Source organism: Rhamphochromis longiceps, linkage group LG7 (assembly GCF_057381845.1).
Source record: "Rhamphochromis longiceps isolate RC_006_pf linkage group LG7, R_longiceps_female_GT1.1, whole genome shotgun sequence".
Classification (NCBI taxonomy): domain Eukaryota; kingdom Metazoa; phylum Chordata; class Actinopteri; order Cichliformes; family Cichlidae; genus Rhamphochromis; species Rhamphochromis longiceps.
In genome coordinates, this window is record NC_140563.1 from 13,522,601 (window position 1) to 13,539,443 (window position 16,843).

The 16,843-nt window shown below is 40.8% G+C and overlaps 1 protein-coding gene across 1 annotated transcript; it reads left to right on the forward strand.

Moving 5' to 3' along the window:
* Positions 1-7,665: 7,665 nt before the first annotated feature.
* sema7a (semaphorin 7A (JohnMiltonHagen blood group)) lies at positions 7,666-15,869 on the forward strand. The gene is made up of 14 exons (XM_085412270.1): positions 7,666-8,345; positions 8,534-8,670; positions 9,259-9,300; positions 9,399-9,494; positions 9,784-9,886; positions 10,019-10,129; positions 10,388-10,530; positions 11,739-11,917; positions 12,216-12,324; positions 12,837-13,020; positions 13,210-13,322; positions 13,654-13,799; positions 13,957-14,015; positions 14,129-15,869. The coding sequence occupies exons 1-14, from the start codon at positions 8,225-8,227 to the stop codon at positions 14,530-14,532; spliced, it is 1,947 nt and encodes a 648-aa protein (XP_085268396.1). The 5' UTR covers positions 7,666-8,224; the 3' UTR covers positions 14,533-15,869.
* The last annotated feature ends 974 nt before the right edge of the window (positions 15,870-16,843 follow it).

The window sequence follows — 16,843 nt, forward strand, 5'->3', positions numbered from 1 at the left end:
TTGTCCATGATATAATGATATAAAAAAATTATTTCTGTGAAAACTGTGTGTGTTTTGGTTCCGTGTCCTGTTCTGTTTGTATATGTGGTTTTTTGCTGCTGTTGCAGCCAAATTTCCCCTTGTGGGACAATTAAAGGACTATTCTATTCTATTCTATTCTAGACTTGTTGGAGATAAGATAAGCAACAGCTGTGTCATCTGCAAACTTCCTGAAATTAGAAATATCCTGTCTCAGAGTGATGCTGAAAAACTAGTTCACGCATTTATTACTTCTAGGCTGGACTACTGTAATTCATTATTATCAGGAAGTCCTAAAAATCGATGAATTCAAAATCCTGCTCCTCACATAAGGTCTTAAATAATCAGGCCCCATCTTATCTTAATGACCTTGTAGTACCATATCACCCCATTAGAGCACTTTGCTCTCGCACTGCAGGCTTACTTGTTGTTCTTAGAGTATTTGAAAGCAGAATGGGAATCAGAGCTTTCAGTTTTCAGGCCCCTCTTCTGTGGAATCAGTCTTCCGTTTGGATTCATGAGACAGTCACTATCTCTACCTTTAAGATTAGGCTTAAAACCTTCCTTTTTGCTAAAGCATATAGTTAGGGCTGGATCAGGTGACCCTGAATCCTCCCTTAGTTATGCTGCAATAGGCATAGGCTGCTGGGGGACTCCCATGATGCTTTGAGTTTTTCCTTTTGAGATGAGATGAGATAGCCTTTATTTGTCAGTTGCAGGTCTTTTGCCCACAACCGAGATGACAGACCTTGCCGACCGTACATACAATACAAACATCACATTGGGGAGACAGGTCAGGCCAGGTAGCGAGGAAAAAAAAAACATTGAAATGTGCAACACAAAAGGATAATACAGGAATGCACAGGTATCAACACACCATAACACAATAAAACACAGACAAGCAACATGGGAAAGAGTTCCAGTGTGTACATCTGATCTGGGACCGCTGCAATCTTTCGACTGCGCCTCCAGCTGACCCGATGTCCACATCATGGGGGGAGGTAAGCGTTGGAGGTGGCGTTGGATCCGGGGTAGGGAGGGTGATGCGTCGGTGAGTGCTTATCAGTATCAGTATATGTATGTGTGTGCGTGTCCATAGTTCAGCTGAGACAGTGTCCTTCGCCCTGCCAGGCTAAGTAAACAGTCTTCCAGCCAACCAGGTGGCCTTGTAGGGAATGGGAAGGAACAGACTCAACACAGTCGTTATCAGAGAGTTTTTGTTCAGCTCCAGCCTTGAGCGCCGGCCTTGAGCCCACAGCTGGCACCAAAGGGGTAGCCGCATTATGATGGTAATTGAGAATTTCAAGCTGTTTTTAACACTCCGACACTGGTCTCTCAATCTCCCGTTAATAGCTGCGAGCTTCTCCGTGATGTTATTAGCTGTCGATTCTGTGGTCTTGTCACTCTTTTTTGCTCACATAGCAGATTCTGAGACCTCACGACCGCAGCCAACTGATCCGAGGTGTAATCCAGCTTCCGCCCAGAGATGTTGTTCTGAGTTGATTCTTTCCTGATGTAATCCAACATACATACGCTCAAAGGTGTTATTCTGAGCATTCACTGCAGTCGTAAGCACCTCCAAGCTCTTAACCATGCTGCCTTCAGTGAGCCCTTTCTGAGAAGTCGCACCTGTCGTTCCAATCCCAGCGGGCAGCCTTGTGGGGGTTTGAACAGCCGGTTCCGTTCTCTTAATTCTCCGATAAGCCAGGGCCAAGCCAGCTCCGATCATCATGGTTCCGAATAGGTAGATATCTTCAGCGTCCTCGATCGACAGTCCCGCCAGGCACACGATCCTCTGCCACCCATCCATCGTGTATCCGGCAGGGAAAGTCCCTCCAGGGCACTCGGGTTCTCCCGAGCCCAGACTTTTCTGTCACCTTTCTCACTCACTATGTGTTAACAGACCTCTCTGCATTGAATCATACTTGTTATTAATCTCTGTCTCTCTTCCACAGCATGTCTTTATCCTGTCTTCCCTATCTCACCCCAAGTGATCACAGCAGATGGCCGCCCCTCCCTGAGCCTGGTTCTGCCAGAGGTTTCTTCCTGTTAAAAGGGAGTTTTTCCTGTGCAGTATGTTTTATGTTTCTAATCAGACAAATAAGCCCATGATTCTCTGCCAACAGTACTTCTTGGAAATGAGTTAGAGCAGGGTTGATAACAGCTGATAGTGCATCAGAAAAAACTCTTCGTGTACTCATACTGTTGTGGATCCACATAATGTCAACAGAATCCTTAATGTGGGATAAAATCAGCCATTCTTGGTAATGCCTTTCACAGCTGAGTCTCTAGGCACAGGGGAAATAATGGACCTCTTACAAACAGACAGGCAACACAGCTTGGGAAAGAGAGATGTCAACGTCATAGTGAGTTCTCCAACACACTCTCTTAGAACCAGTTCTGTGATGTTCTCTCATACAATGTGAGAATGTAATCAAACTGCTTGTCAGAGGGTAACTTTTATGTATAGGGAAAGTGTGACTTTTAGGACACTTGAGCCTAACATTATAGCTTGCATAATGTTAGCTTAACCAGCTGTTGTTGTGGTTTAGCCGGCTGATTGTCAGCTGTCCGTAGATTGGAGGATCACATGTCTAATCTGCTGACAATAAGTAATTACGGCAATATCTGGAAAAATTAGCATATCTATGCACATTGTCTTGTGTTAGAGCCGTGATGTCAGTTCATCAGATGAATCTTGAGTTGAGAAAGCAGTGGTGAAGGAGAAAGATGAGGAGGAGCAGGAGAAACAGATAATAAAAAAAGAAGATGTCTTTACCGCATTGAAGGGCCAATGGACGGGGCTTATTGTAAAATTCCAGGGGTGTCTGTGAAGTAGTCACACTCGAACGTCAAGGAAGGTGGTAGGGAAGCAGACTATGCAGACATTTTGGGTTTCCAAGGTGAGCAATTTATTTGCAGTGAACTTAATTTAATGTATAACTTAACAAAACTTTCCCCAAATCAATTCATTTAACAAAACTCACCATAACATGGCTCTGGTGACACAGCTCACCTCTCCCCTCTCCTGCATCTGGTAGAGACTGGCTTTAAATAGGGCCATCAATTTCCCTCCAATTGCCCAGCCAGTACCACTCACTCAACTGAGGGATCTAAAACTCTACTCAGGTTATCTAAAAACACAAAACCTCTACACACTTCTAATATGCACATTTACACAACTAAATGGCAGTATTAACAAAAGGAAAAACATTCAACAAATCCCTTTAAACATTAACACAAACAAAAGGAAGCATCTCTCTGGAAAAAGAAACCCCTCCACATGGTTTGACCTGATGATGTCATGTGTGACATGATCAGGACTTTAAAATGAGGAAATGCCAAGCGGGCGTTTCCCCACACCTGACACTCATGATGACTGAAAAGACAAACAGAGTAAGTATGAACAAATGACTTAATCTGTAACATAATAAAGTATAAAGAAACATAACTTAGTATTTGTCTTAATTTGCAGAATGTTTGATTTGCCGGCAACAAAACGCTTACACAAACAAACCCGGGATAGTGAGTGAAGCAATGTTACTTGACAAATAGCAAATCATAGCAAATACATAGAAACAGAATAATGTGTACAATGTGCAAAAAAAAGGTAAACACATATGGGACAAATGGAGAGAATTACAACTGCTTCTCCACTTTGTCACAGTGTCCAACTCCAGGCCTCAAGGGTCCTTGATCCAACACAGCTGATTTAAATGGCCAAATTACCTCCTCAACATGTCTTGAAGTTCTTCAGAGGCCTGGTGATGAACTAATCATTTGATTCAGGTGTGTTTACCCAGGGTGATGTCTAAAACCTGCAGGACACCGGCCTTGAAGCCTGGAGTTGTACACTCCTGGATTACTTACTGATAACATCTGCCCCACCCAATTCCAAACATGAACACTTCTAACAGAACACAGCAGAGCCACATTTAGCACAAAATGTGTTCTCAGTGCCAAATTCACACACATTTGCAGTAAATTGTGCATCCAAAATCTGAGTAAATCCATTTTCTTAATGTTTCATTTAAATACTTTAAACCAAAACTCCCCGGTCACACAGGGATTCATGCCAGTTTTTATGGTCTTGTTTTTAAAAATAAAATACAAACCACTAGACCTCAGCCACCTCATAGTCATATGTCTGTTAAAAAGTATGAAAAACTATGCGGAACGTTCCAGTGTCATGTGCTGTGACGCGAAGAAGACGGCAAATATATCATTTATGAGACACAAACATACCTTACAACCTGTATTTTTTTACTTTATTTTTTATGTAATACAGTGAAAAAATGTTTGATTAAGTTAGATTTGAGTAACTTATTTATATGGTATAGCAGGGTATCAATCTAAGGCAGGGGTCCCCAATCTCAGTCCACGAGGGCCGGTGTCCCTGCAGGTTTTAGATCTCACCCTGGGTTAACACACCTGAATCACATGATTAGTTCATTACCAGGCCCCTGGAGAACTTCAAGACATGTTGAGAAGGTAATTTATCCATTTAAATCAGCTGTGATGGATCAAGGACACATCTAAAACCTGCAGGGACACCGGCCCTCGTCGACTGGGATTGGGGACCCCTGGTCTAAGGGATATTGAAGTGACCTGCGTGATGATCAGTAATTAAAATCTAAGGTGCTGAACCTGTAGAGGTGCAATCATCAGAGGTTATCCAGTAGAAACAGGAGGGTTGTGATGACAGTAAATCCAGTTCATTAACATTTATTGGTTTACCATTCTTTTATTTTAATCAGGACACGCCTCCTTGAGTGAATGCAGGTCTCTATGGGCTGTGTGTGGTTCCTCTTAAAGAAATATTATTAAATAAATATTATAAATGTAAGAGATTATCAATAAAGAACAGGTTTGTTGCTTTGGAAGGTGTATATGTGTTTGCTATTGATGTGTTGAACACATGGGGCCAACTAAGGAATTGTGTGGCAGTCCCTTAATGGCTTATAGCAACAATTATGTGGATTATCCAGACTGCAATGACCAACAGGAAAAAGGTAACTACATTCGGCAAGCATGACCAGTTTATATCACACAGACTCCAGCATTTGTGGACAACCTCTACAGAGCTAAGAGGACTTGAGCAAAATATTTACATAGTCATGAATGCACACAATAAGCAGCAGTAAAACAAAAGAGAAAAATGTTCAGGGTGTAACTGAAATGTGAATATTAGTGAAATGTGGAAGGTTTTCCCAGTGCCCTCGTTGTGATCTCTGTGCGGTTTGTCCACCTGATTAAAAACTGAGCTTCGTTGCAGAAAGGGGCATAAATGTTGTTGCTTGTTAAGCTCAATGCTCTGTGTAATCTCTAACTCCTCTTTCTGTGCATATGAATATAATAAAACTATGAGTGAGTTGGTGACATTTTGAACACAGGGCTTTATTGTGAGACACCCTTCAGGGAACCACAAGTTAGATTTACAATTTCAGACAAATAAGTTTATTTGGAAAATGTAAAAAAGGATGTGTTCGTATGCAATAAAGCATCTTGTTTGTGTTCCGGTACAGAAAAAAAGCCACAATGATAGAACGAAAAAAAACTGCAGCTTCAAGTTGTTATGTTGGAAAAAGACACATGGTCATCTTGAAAAGCAAATATAGAAATACCACAGCTGGAAAACCTGCCTGACACTTAAACACATGATTCTTTAAACAGCTTTTAGGCCACATTAAATACAAAAATAACTATTTAGGGTACTTCCATGTTTCACTGTATATAAAAATTTATCTCTGTTTTTTACTGGAATGAACAGGCTAATCCAAAATAACTTCATGCTGCTGCGCCCTTTCTCCTGTTTCAAAGGATCTGCCAGATGTAACTTTTGTTTTTCTTGATATTTTTCTACATTGTTTCTTATTTTTACACTTTAAAGAACTCTAAAAGGATATTTTGCTTTCCCCTTTGCATTTCCAAGTTAATTGCTGGTTTTTAGTCTGTGGAACCAGTGAGAGCAAACCCACCCAGAGACTCCAAAAAGGACCACCTAATTAAAATGTGTGGGGTAATTCTGCAGAGATGGTGGTAGAGGTGTAGTTTGCAAAGGCAGAAAAAACTTTTTTAAAATGTACCTCTAAAAAGTGAACATCAACCAATCAGTTTCCGTATAAAACCTTGCTTACCACTGCACTATCTACTACCTCTGTTGGTCCCAGCAAGTATTTGATTTAACATTAAAATATAAGGAGTAGTGTTCTCCTACTGCCTGGGTGTTTGGTATGCAGGGGCCACTACTGCTTACAGGAAGCCTGCACAGAGGGTAGTCAACACCACCCAAAAAAATTATTGGCTGCCCTCTGCGACCCCTATAGGCCATTATCATTTCCACCTGTCTCAGAAAAACCAGACCCATCACAGGGTACCCCTTGCACCCTGCATACCACCTGTGTGACCCGCTGCCCTCTGGTCACCGCCTCAGGTCACTCAGATTCCACACCTCCAGACTGACTAACAGCTTTTCCCGGTGGGCCATTGTGACTATAAACAAACACTCCCCACACCCACCGCTGCCCATCTCACCAATCTGGTCTGAGTAACCCTCATCACTCAGGCCACTCGCATAAGTCCCTTTGAAGTGCTTCCAACCACTTTGCTTGTAAGCAAAGTGGTTGTTTTGTATATATTACTTTAGTTTGTATATGTTCCTCTAGACTGTATATCTTTTATTTTTTGCTATCTATCCTGATGTCTTTACTATTTATATTTGGGTAGTGACCGAAAGAACGAGATCGCGGATAAAAGCGCTGGAAATGGGCTTCCTCCAAAGGGTGGCTGGCCTCACTGTGCGATTTTTGGCCCATTTTGAGCCGATTTTTGAGTCGTGCGACCGTTTTGGCGATCGGCCCGATTTTGGCCTTCATCGTGCGTCGTGCATCGTGTAGTATACGTGGGGTAACGAGAGGCGATTAACACCTCACGACCATCAATCGCTTGGTCGCGAGGGTTTGAAATCCTCGCGACCGTCGTGAGGGTGTCACCGCAGCCGCTCACACTGCGCACGCGCAAACACAAATGTCAGCGAAAAAGACGGCGCAGCACAGCAGTGTAGCGTGTGATCTGGACACAAGCGATGGAGGCACAATTAGTAGAACTTTGGAAAGCTCATCCGAGCCTTTTCGGTGTGGCCTCACAAAATTATCACGACCACAACAACCGTGAAAATAGTTGGATTTACACTACTGCTCAATCACAGCTGCCTGATCAATGTTTTTCATTAGCAATTTAGCAAAGTTGATGGTGGTGGTGTGCGTGTCTGTGTGAGTGAAAGACAGAGAGGGAGAGCGAGCGACAGAATTTCTGTTATAACCTTCATTTTATGGAGGCACAGTGTGAGCACTCGGGTCGCATCAGAGCATCGGGCCATGTAGTGTGAGACCCTGCATCGTGACCTATGAACTTCTAACCCCTGCGAGTCAATCGTACTCCTGGGCGCCTCCTTGGTGAGGTGTTCCATATTATATCTCTCGGCTGGCCTGGGAACGCATTGGTGTTCTGTTTGTGGCAATTTTTCTCCTTTCTCCATAAAAAAGAAGTTGTTAACATATCTCACATCTTGATCTCGTGAGAACGCCATTAGACCCGCGTAGCTGACTGTGCTTCAAAGCAGGGGAGCTGCTTGCAGGTAAACTACCTGAACAGCATTTACAATGCCACAGACCTGTAATCCTCGTAGAAACTTCATTCAAACGTGATATAAATAAATGACTTTTGGTGATAGATTTTTTCCTCGACATTATTTATCTTGTAACGAGGAAGAAGGTTCATTTAAAACAATGGACCTAAAGGGTGTCCAGAATTTCGCTTCCAGTAAGGTCGATTTACGAAAGGATTTAATAGTGAAGCAGTCGGTGTTAAAAGGATTACAGTCAGTCTGATCTTGCAGTATAAGACTATCACTATCCAATCGACTTTTTTTTTCGGGCTACAGGCTCAGCCCAGTGCAATAAATAACGTCATCTATACGAGGTTTTTAATATGATAGGTGACGCAAACCCCACGAATAAAGAAGAAATGTTTATATTAAATTAACACAAGAAACAATCCATATATTTCTAAGACTTGTGTTTTATATAAGGCAGAACAGCATGCCACGCCCACGAGGCTTTTATAGTCAAGAGGATGGAGCGAGTAGAGCAGATTGATTTTGAGGGTGCAAAGGGATTGTAGTGCAGCTCAGCAGCTAAGGCGCAATATGAAGCGTTTTCTTTTCTCTTTATTTTGGCTTGTCGGGCATTTACAGCCAGCTCTTTCTGCTGGTTTGAAGGATACACCGACTCTCGGGTCCAAAAATACTCCTCGACTTCTAAGCAAAGGTAGGTTGCGTTAACATCGACGCAGTGGCAGTATTACATTACGAAAGCTCTAGTGTGTGTTTCCTATTCACTTTAGTCAAAAACACTGCAAGGACAAATCCGATTCATCTTCTCGTGTTTTGATGTAAGTGCAGAATGCCGTAATTCCTGATTAAAGCGTGATTATGAGATGCTTTTTCACCCTCCAGATATAAGCGTTGGGCTTGAATACCAAATTAATCAGAACCACAGTGTGTTGTTCTATGAGGAGGGCTCAGATGAACTGTACCTGGGAGGAAATGATTTTATATTGAAACTCAATGTGGACGACTTCCACGTCATAGAGGTGGGTTGGAGCAACAAATCGTAAACTAACGATGTTCTTTATTTATGTTTTCTTATTATGTTGTTGATGGTGTTTCTTTTTTTCCTCAATTCCTGTGGGGTTAAGCAGTAGCCATTAAAACCAACAGATGGTTGTGACAGTCCTAATAAGCGTCTGTCTGCCATACAAAACCTTGTACTGTAGCCTCAAAGTGCTCATTAAGAGGTCCAGGTGCTGAGCTCATGGCACCGACAGAATCATTAAGAATAGAACATGTAATAAACCAGAAATTTCAGTATGACTTTTTTTTTTTAATCTTAATGTTAAATTTTTAATAAGTAAATGATTCTTGACCATAAGAGAAGAAATGGGTCTTATCATTGATATCACTAATGGATGTCGTGCTGTGGGAAGAGAAGCTGAAGGGAATCAAGAAGACATTTGAATTAAGGGAACTGGTTTTAGTCTATCCTTTTATTAATCTATCAGACAGCTATTTCAGTAGACAGTGTTGTAATTAGTTTCTTAGTGATTGTTTCAGATGCTTCTTATGTTTTTGAAATGTTGCTAAAGTTATGGCTAATCTGTCTACAATCAATGTGTTGACAGAAATTTCATCTGAATGCAACGGGGCAAGAGGAATGCCAAGAGGTCGGTGATTACAGAATGATCAGAGATGTGCTAATAAATGCATTGTGAAAATGAAATATAGAATCGGTTTCCATAACAAAGTTCTCTCTGTGTCATAGGACCCCTGTGAAAATGTTATCACTGTCATTGAGAAGTTTCAGAACAACCTGTTTGTCTGCGGGACGAACGGACAGAAACCAGAGTGCTGGCAACTTGTGAGTGATTCTAAAAAGTGTTAAATGTGTTAAACCGTAGACTAAAAGTGTGTGACTTTCTGCACTTCTGTGACAAGTTAATGGAAACTAAACTAGTTTCCATAAACTAGCAGCAGAGAAAAGCCAATTAAGGAGTGGAGCTCTGGTGCTTCTTGTTAAACTTTAATTGGGCGCCCTCTATAATTTAATGAAGGTGCTAGGTGCTGGGTGTCTGGTGTTTTGTGGTTTCCCATCACAGTTCTCTTGAAGTAATATCACTGTGTTCTGTTGACTCTCTGTGACCCTGCAGCACCCTTCAGTGAACAATCAGTCTCTTGAAATATTCGATAGTCGTGACGGGACAGGAATCTCTCCATTTATCTACACACAGAACTCCCTATCGCTCACAGTAGGTATGTTACGCGCCGCTTTTGTAGTTACCATGTTTTCAAGGTTTTAATTATCAGTGTGCAGATTAATGTAACTGATTATTCAAAAATTCAACATTTTTGCCCCTGTCAATTTGGTGTATCGGCTATTTTTAGAAGGGGATCTGTATGCAGCAGCACCTTTGGATGCTGATGGAAGTACATTGCAGTTCAGAAGACAAGCTGGCCACAGGACTAATGTCTGGATGTATGACAGCTGGGTCTCAGGTAAATAAATACCTGCTCTTATTTTATAATGGAGGAAAACTACTGTAATTTAATACATTGGTGTCGTATAATCAGAATATGTTTGACTTAAAAGTTTGTCTTGTTCACTCCTCACCTCATTGTAGGGTAATTATGCTTTGGTTCAAGTTTGATGTGGCAGGCTTTCTGTTTTGTTTTGGGGGTTTTTCAGTTCGCGCTACACTGTAAACACTTTTTTTTTTTTTTTTTTTTTTAAATCTTTTTATCATGTTTTCACAGAGCCCACATTCGTCTCTGCGTCATGGGTGCAGCGGAAGGACGACCCAGACAATGAGAAAATTTATGTCTTTTTCCGTGAGAAGAACTCAGACCACAACCGAGAGGCTGACCCACTGATATCTAGGATTGCCAGAGTTTGTAAGGTATGGTGAAAAAAGCTGAGCTAACATCAATGAAACTCAACTTTGCGTACAGATAAATTCTCTAAAACATCTTCATCTCACTTTCAAGAATTAGGAACAATCAAAAGTCTTGCTGTGACTACATAAGCAAACCTTTTTCAAGCATTTTGGAAGGTGGATTGTGCCCCTTCATTCTGGGACCCTTTGTGCCCAGTCCTCATAGGATGGACCACACCCACCTTTGAACTTGGCCTTCAGTCTAATTTGATCTACAATTGGATAAAGTTTTGCGAATGCGTTTGGCATGAGTACAAGGCTCTGCCACTGACAGAGTATGTCCAATACCAAAGTACTTGAAGCAAATTTGAAGTGGGTTTCAGTTCACTTGCCACACAGTTGGAAAATGTTGTAATAATGTTGTAAGCTTTAGAACAACAATATTCATAATGAATGGCAAAATGTGATCATGCCCATTAAAATAAAGGAGAGGCATTATTGGCTCAGTATGTGTGAGAGGGTGTGATAATAGCACAGCACAGGGAAGGTTGAGTCAGTCAGTTCAGTTTTTTTTTGTTTTTTTGGACACATCAACAGTACAGTTGCCTAAAATGACACAGCTTAAAAAAAACACAAAACCTGTGAGATGATCTTAAAAACTCAGCTTACCACCGCCTGCTGTACTGAATCTAAATTAAAGGCAGCAATTGTGAATAATTCTAATATTGTTTTGTGATGGTTTGCCATGTTTCTTTTACCGTAATAATCTGCATAATTTTCCATAAAGAGGAAACAAGATACTAAAGTCTGTCAGCTCAGAGGTGCTTGATGTTGATGTTAGGCTTTATGTTTTTATGGAAGCAGTAGTTATGCTCACCCAGTATTTCCTCTTATATCAGGATGTTGCATTAGTCATGTTAGTTTAAAACCATCACAAGAAAATATTCATTTGCACAACAAAGCAAAAGCAAACAAACCTTTGACCCACCACCAATACCAAAAAATTGGACTTCATCTACTTTACATTAACCAGCGCGAAAAGCTTTCATTTTGCTAAAATGTTGTTTTCGGGATCCTCGCTTGACATCTGTGCAAAACGAGACTTGCCCTAAAAGTGTTCAGGTGTTCTCGTTTCACATTTCTAATACAGCTCAACGTAATGGAAACTGTATCGAATAACCTTCAGCCGAAGCAGAATTAATGAGTTTCCTCCTGTCGGTATCATATTTCAGGTGGATGAAGGTGGATCAAAACGATTCTTCCAGAACATGTGGACATCTTTTCTCAAGGCCCGTCTTGTGTGTGGAATTCCAAAGGAGTCGCTGTATTTTAACCGCCTCCAAGATGTTTATGTGATGCACGCAGACAACTGGCAAGACACCAGGGTCTATGCCCTCTTCACGAGCAACTGGTTAGATGCTTCATTTTTAATATCTAAGCAACATGCAAACATGACAGTGACACCACAATCAAAAGCAAAACATCAAGATGGGTAGTATTGCTTTAGCAACATGACTTTTCCATTCCTTGTATCTTAGGACTGTAGCTCCAAAAACACATGATGTTAGACTGTTGGTCAACTGTTTGTCCTCATTTTCAAGGGAGTTGCCCTTCTTCCACTCCCATGAGCTGAGGCAATAACAAATTCACAGATGATTTAAACCTATGATGAACGCTCTGGCAATCTTTCTTTCTTATATCCACTCTAGGAATTCTACAGCAGTCTGCATCTATACAATAAAAATGATTGAAAATATATTTGAGAACTCCAAATTCAAGGGCTACAACGACAACCTTCCCACACCAAGGCCAGGAACGGTAAGAACTTTATTATGTTGCTATGTTACTTTACAGAAACAGAATTTACAGACAACTTCCTCTAAATTGTTTTATTTTTACATTTCTACTTTCGTTTTGCTCACATGCAGTCTAAGCAGTTTATTCTATATCATGTGCATGAGTACGACCTGTGGTTTAAAAAAAAAAAAAGAAAGACATGGAAACAGCTGTGTGCATGGACTGTTTCATCACATTCATTGTTTCCATCATAGAGACTGTGGTTATTTATTTGACATCCACTGAGATTAAATGGAACAAATGAAGGCCCTTTGTATTTGCAGTTTCCCCTCATTGTGGCACAACCATAATGCAAGTTTCAAAAAGGGGCTGACACCGACCGCGGTCCTTTCTCTGTTCATGTTGCTATATTTTGTAAATAAAACCACCCCTGTAATTTACGATGTGGAAAAGTTTGTCTGTGCTTTGTTTTTGGACTATTTTTTTTTTGCCTTTCATGCAGTATACAGACTATTTTTGCATTTATTTTTCAGTGTTCCACGAACAGCAAGGCTTTGCCACGTCACACAGTCAATATTGTGAAGGATCACTCAGAAATGGCCGACTGGGTTGACTCAGATCCTTTTTATATAAGCACCAACAACTACACCAAGATAGTCGTGGACAGAGTTCAGGCTGCAGACCAAAGATTTTATAACATTCTGCTTCTAGCTACTGGTATGTCATTGTTCAACAGCACAGGGTCCTTGGGATCTTGTTTTGTCATTAGTGCCTTCGCTGCCTTTCAATTGTCTTACATTTTAAGAATGCATTGTCTGTAATATCTGTTAGGAACAATAAGCTAAAAATACCTAGCCAGATATATCACTTGCAAAAAATAACACTATCAAATTCCTGTTCCAACAGATTCCGGGAAGATCCATAAAGTCTTGGAGTCTGGGTCAGAACCTTTTATCATATCTGAAACGCAGCTCTCCAACTCTTCAATCATACAGTCAATGAAGCTTGACTCTAAAAAGGTAGGGTTCATTTAAAATGCCATACTAAGTGCAGAGCACTGTGCTTTGCCGTTCTGGCATCAGTGTTTTTCTCAGCTACGCCCACCTTCAGTGAAACATGATGTTGCTATTTCTTTTTGCAGAGCGTCGCATTTTATCTGTCAGGTCATTGCTTTTGTGCTTCACATGCAGCTATTTTCAGCTGACAAACACCTCGTGTGCATTAGTTGTCTTGCGCCAGGAAAAGCCAAATCTATCAATAAGCAGGCTATAGAGTCTACAATTTCCCCAAAAAGAAAATCTTTTCATTCAGGTTTAAAGTAAATTTAGATTTTTGTCTTCCTTTGCTCAGAAAACATTAATTGTGGGGTCTGCTGAGAGAATAACTGCAGTGAACCTTCAGAGTTGTCAGGAGTACAGCAAGTCTTGCGAAGAATGTGTTCTGGCCCGGGATCCATACTGTGCCTGGACTAACAATGGATGCACCTCGACTGTCCCGTAAGTGCGAGCAGCAGTCTTACCAAGACCCTCTGGCACATTTTATTATGTTTTGCACAATACCTGAAACAGCTGTAGAAATGAATCAGATAATCAAAGAGGGAAAAAATCTTGCAGAAACATCACTCACTGAAACGTGTTTTATTCGTCTTTGCAGAGGGAGCATTCAGAATATCGTGGATGGGAAAACAAACGTATGCAGTTTAACAGTTAAAGGTAGCTAATGATGAGACATTTATTCATCTTGCTGTAGACTCCAGGAACAAATTTAGTCTGATCTCTCTGATCGCTCTCTTTCCCTTTTCCCCCCTTTCTTTCTTTTCTCCAAGAGCCAAGAAACCGGACCAAACGTGAGATACCTCCACTATCATCAGTGCATTTGAGGACAGTTCATTCAGTCCCCCAGGGTGTGCCTTTCTATCTGTCCTGTCCCATAGACTCCTACCACGCTGAGTATACATGGGAGCAAAAAGGCCAAAAGAGTCCTTGTTTGCAGATGCTTACCAACTGTCTGCACCTCATTCCTTCCATGTCACAGGAGAAGTATGGCACGTACAGATGTATTTCAGAAGAGAAAGACTACATCAAAGTGGTGGGAACATACGAGCTCATAGAGAACCAAGACCCAAAAAAGTGCTCAAAAAGCAATACACCTGACAACTGGAACGCTGCACCAGCTCTTATTCCAGAGATGACATGGATCACGCTGCTTGTAGCAATAATTTCTTTTTGAACTGACTCTCTGTTACTCGCTACTTTTAATTTGCAGTGTCAAAATGTCAGGCCCTCTGTACTCATGCAGCACTAACGGAAATCCATGTCAAGCCTTTAGCGGAACCTAACACAGAAACATTTCTGCTGTGAAAAACCTTTATTGTTTCAAAGAGGGGCTTGAACAGGAAGGGGAAAGAAAGAAAAAAGAAAGCAGTACAACCGGTCAGCAGTGCACAGCTTGAATGGTCTCCAATGGTGATTGAAAACATCGGAGCATCTTACATAAAACACTTTAGCTGAGTACCTTTCTTCCTTTTAACACAATCAATGAAATGGAAGGCACAGAAAGTAATCAGAGGTAATTCCTCTTTACATGAATGTATATCTCAAGTCAACAACACTATTAAACTATGAGTGTAAGTGGGAAAGCTTCCAGTCAAAGGGCCACAGACAATCTTTAAACAGTAAGTCTGCTTAATTGTAAGTCTTATACAAACTGAAGGGAAGAGAGCTCTTTCCACTCTGGTCCATATAGAACCAAAAAATGTAAATTATCTGTTTTGACATTGCGCTGCTGACCCGATAATTTAGGAATGTGTCTCCACCTTCTTTTTGCCTCAGTGCTCAGAAAGGTATCTTAAAAATGCACAATGAAAATATTTGGCTTTGCATATTGGGAAATGGCTTCTCTCAGTATTTAAAAGCAGTTATGTCAAAAATACTCCAAAACATGCAAAAAGTTGGCCTATTTGTAGTGTTATAATTTTTAACACATACTCACTGAAATTGGGTATGTGTTTTCCTGACGCGGCGCAGAGTAGGGATAGTGAAGGTGGATGAGTTGGCATTGCTCATCCACAGCAGGGGTAATGCATAAACGAGAAGAAGAAGCAAGTGCATGTAGTGTGGAGCGGATGGAAGCGATTGTCGGGGTGATTTGTGACAGAAGGATAACAGCGAGAGTGAAAGGGAAAGTTTACAAGATGGCAGTGAGACCTGTTATGATGTACGGTTTGAAGACGGCGGCAGTGACAAAAAAGACAGGAGGCCGAGCTGGAGGTGGTAGGGATTTTGTTTTGTTGGGATTAGAAATGAGTCGATCAGATGGACAGCTCGGCTGAGACGGTTTGGGGAAGTGCAGAGGAGGCGTATTATTATACTGGAAAGGATGTTAAAGATGGAGTACCTCCATAAGGGAAAAAAAAAATCTTATTTTTGTACACAGTATTATAGCACTGATAGCACTTTTCTTTTTTTCATTTTTTCATGACCTATACTATAATACAAATAAAATAGTGCACATAATCCATCCATCTTCATCCACTTTATCCGAGGCCGGGTCGCGGGGGCAGCAGCCTAAGCAAGTGCTGCTGCCCCCATAATATTGTGCACATAATATTTTGTTAAAATGAATTATTGCAATCACCTTGTAGAGAAAACCTCTAAAGAACACAGAGTTGGCCTCAGTAGCCTGAGATGGAGTCAGATTCCTTACCTGAATTATTGCTTTAGTCCCTTGATAAAGAGTGTTATAGAGCAATAATGTAGCTAATAAACCACTTAAAACTTTATTTACACCAGAATGTAGTAAGCTGTGCCTTGTGTTGCTTTAATTCTATGAATTTAACATAATGTCTCTTTACAGCTTGTGTCATCATGTTGCCTTACACACATGTATTTTGGTACGGTATTAAATTATTTAATCCCGAATGTTTAAAAAAAAAAGGTTTTTTTTATATGAAAAGTATTATTTATTTCATTATTCACAAAATATTTAAAGAGATAAGAAAACCTGCTAATGTCTTGTAATGATTTCTTCATCATAAAAAGAGTGTGACAATTTACTGTTCACTAGGAGTCATCCTATTAGGTAAGATATTATTATTTAATCTTAGCAGGCTGTGTTTTAATCAGCCAGAGTACTCAGTAAATAACTTTCAGCATGACAAGAGGGCAGATGACAAAGCAAGGATCTTGAGCTTAAGCTGTCTTTTACCTAGATCTAGTCTCAGCGTTCTTAATGACTGCACAGAGTACATCCTGCTTATGTAAAGAGATTTTTTTGGGGGAAGGGGGGCACTACAGTGTATGTGCATAGACAAAAACAAATGGGAATTTGGGTGGAGTCCGATAAGGTTGTAAGATTTTCTTTCAGATTAACTAATTGAAGTCCAGAAACTCCATGGAAACCTAGTGTTGTTTATGCTTCTCTCATCCTGTCTCCAAATATGAGATAACACAGCATCCATTATCCATTATAGTGTAACACTTGACTCTGAACTTGGCTCTCACAGTAGTGGTCTCAGTCTTTTGGCCACACTCTGCTGACC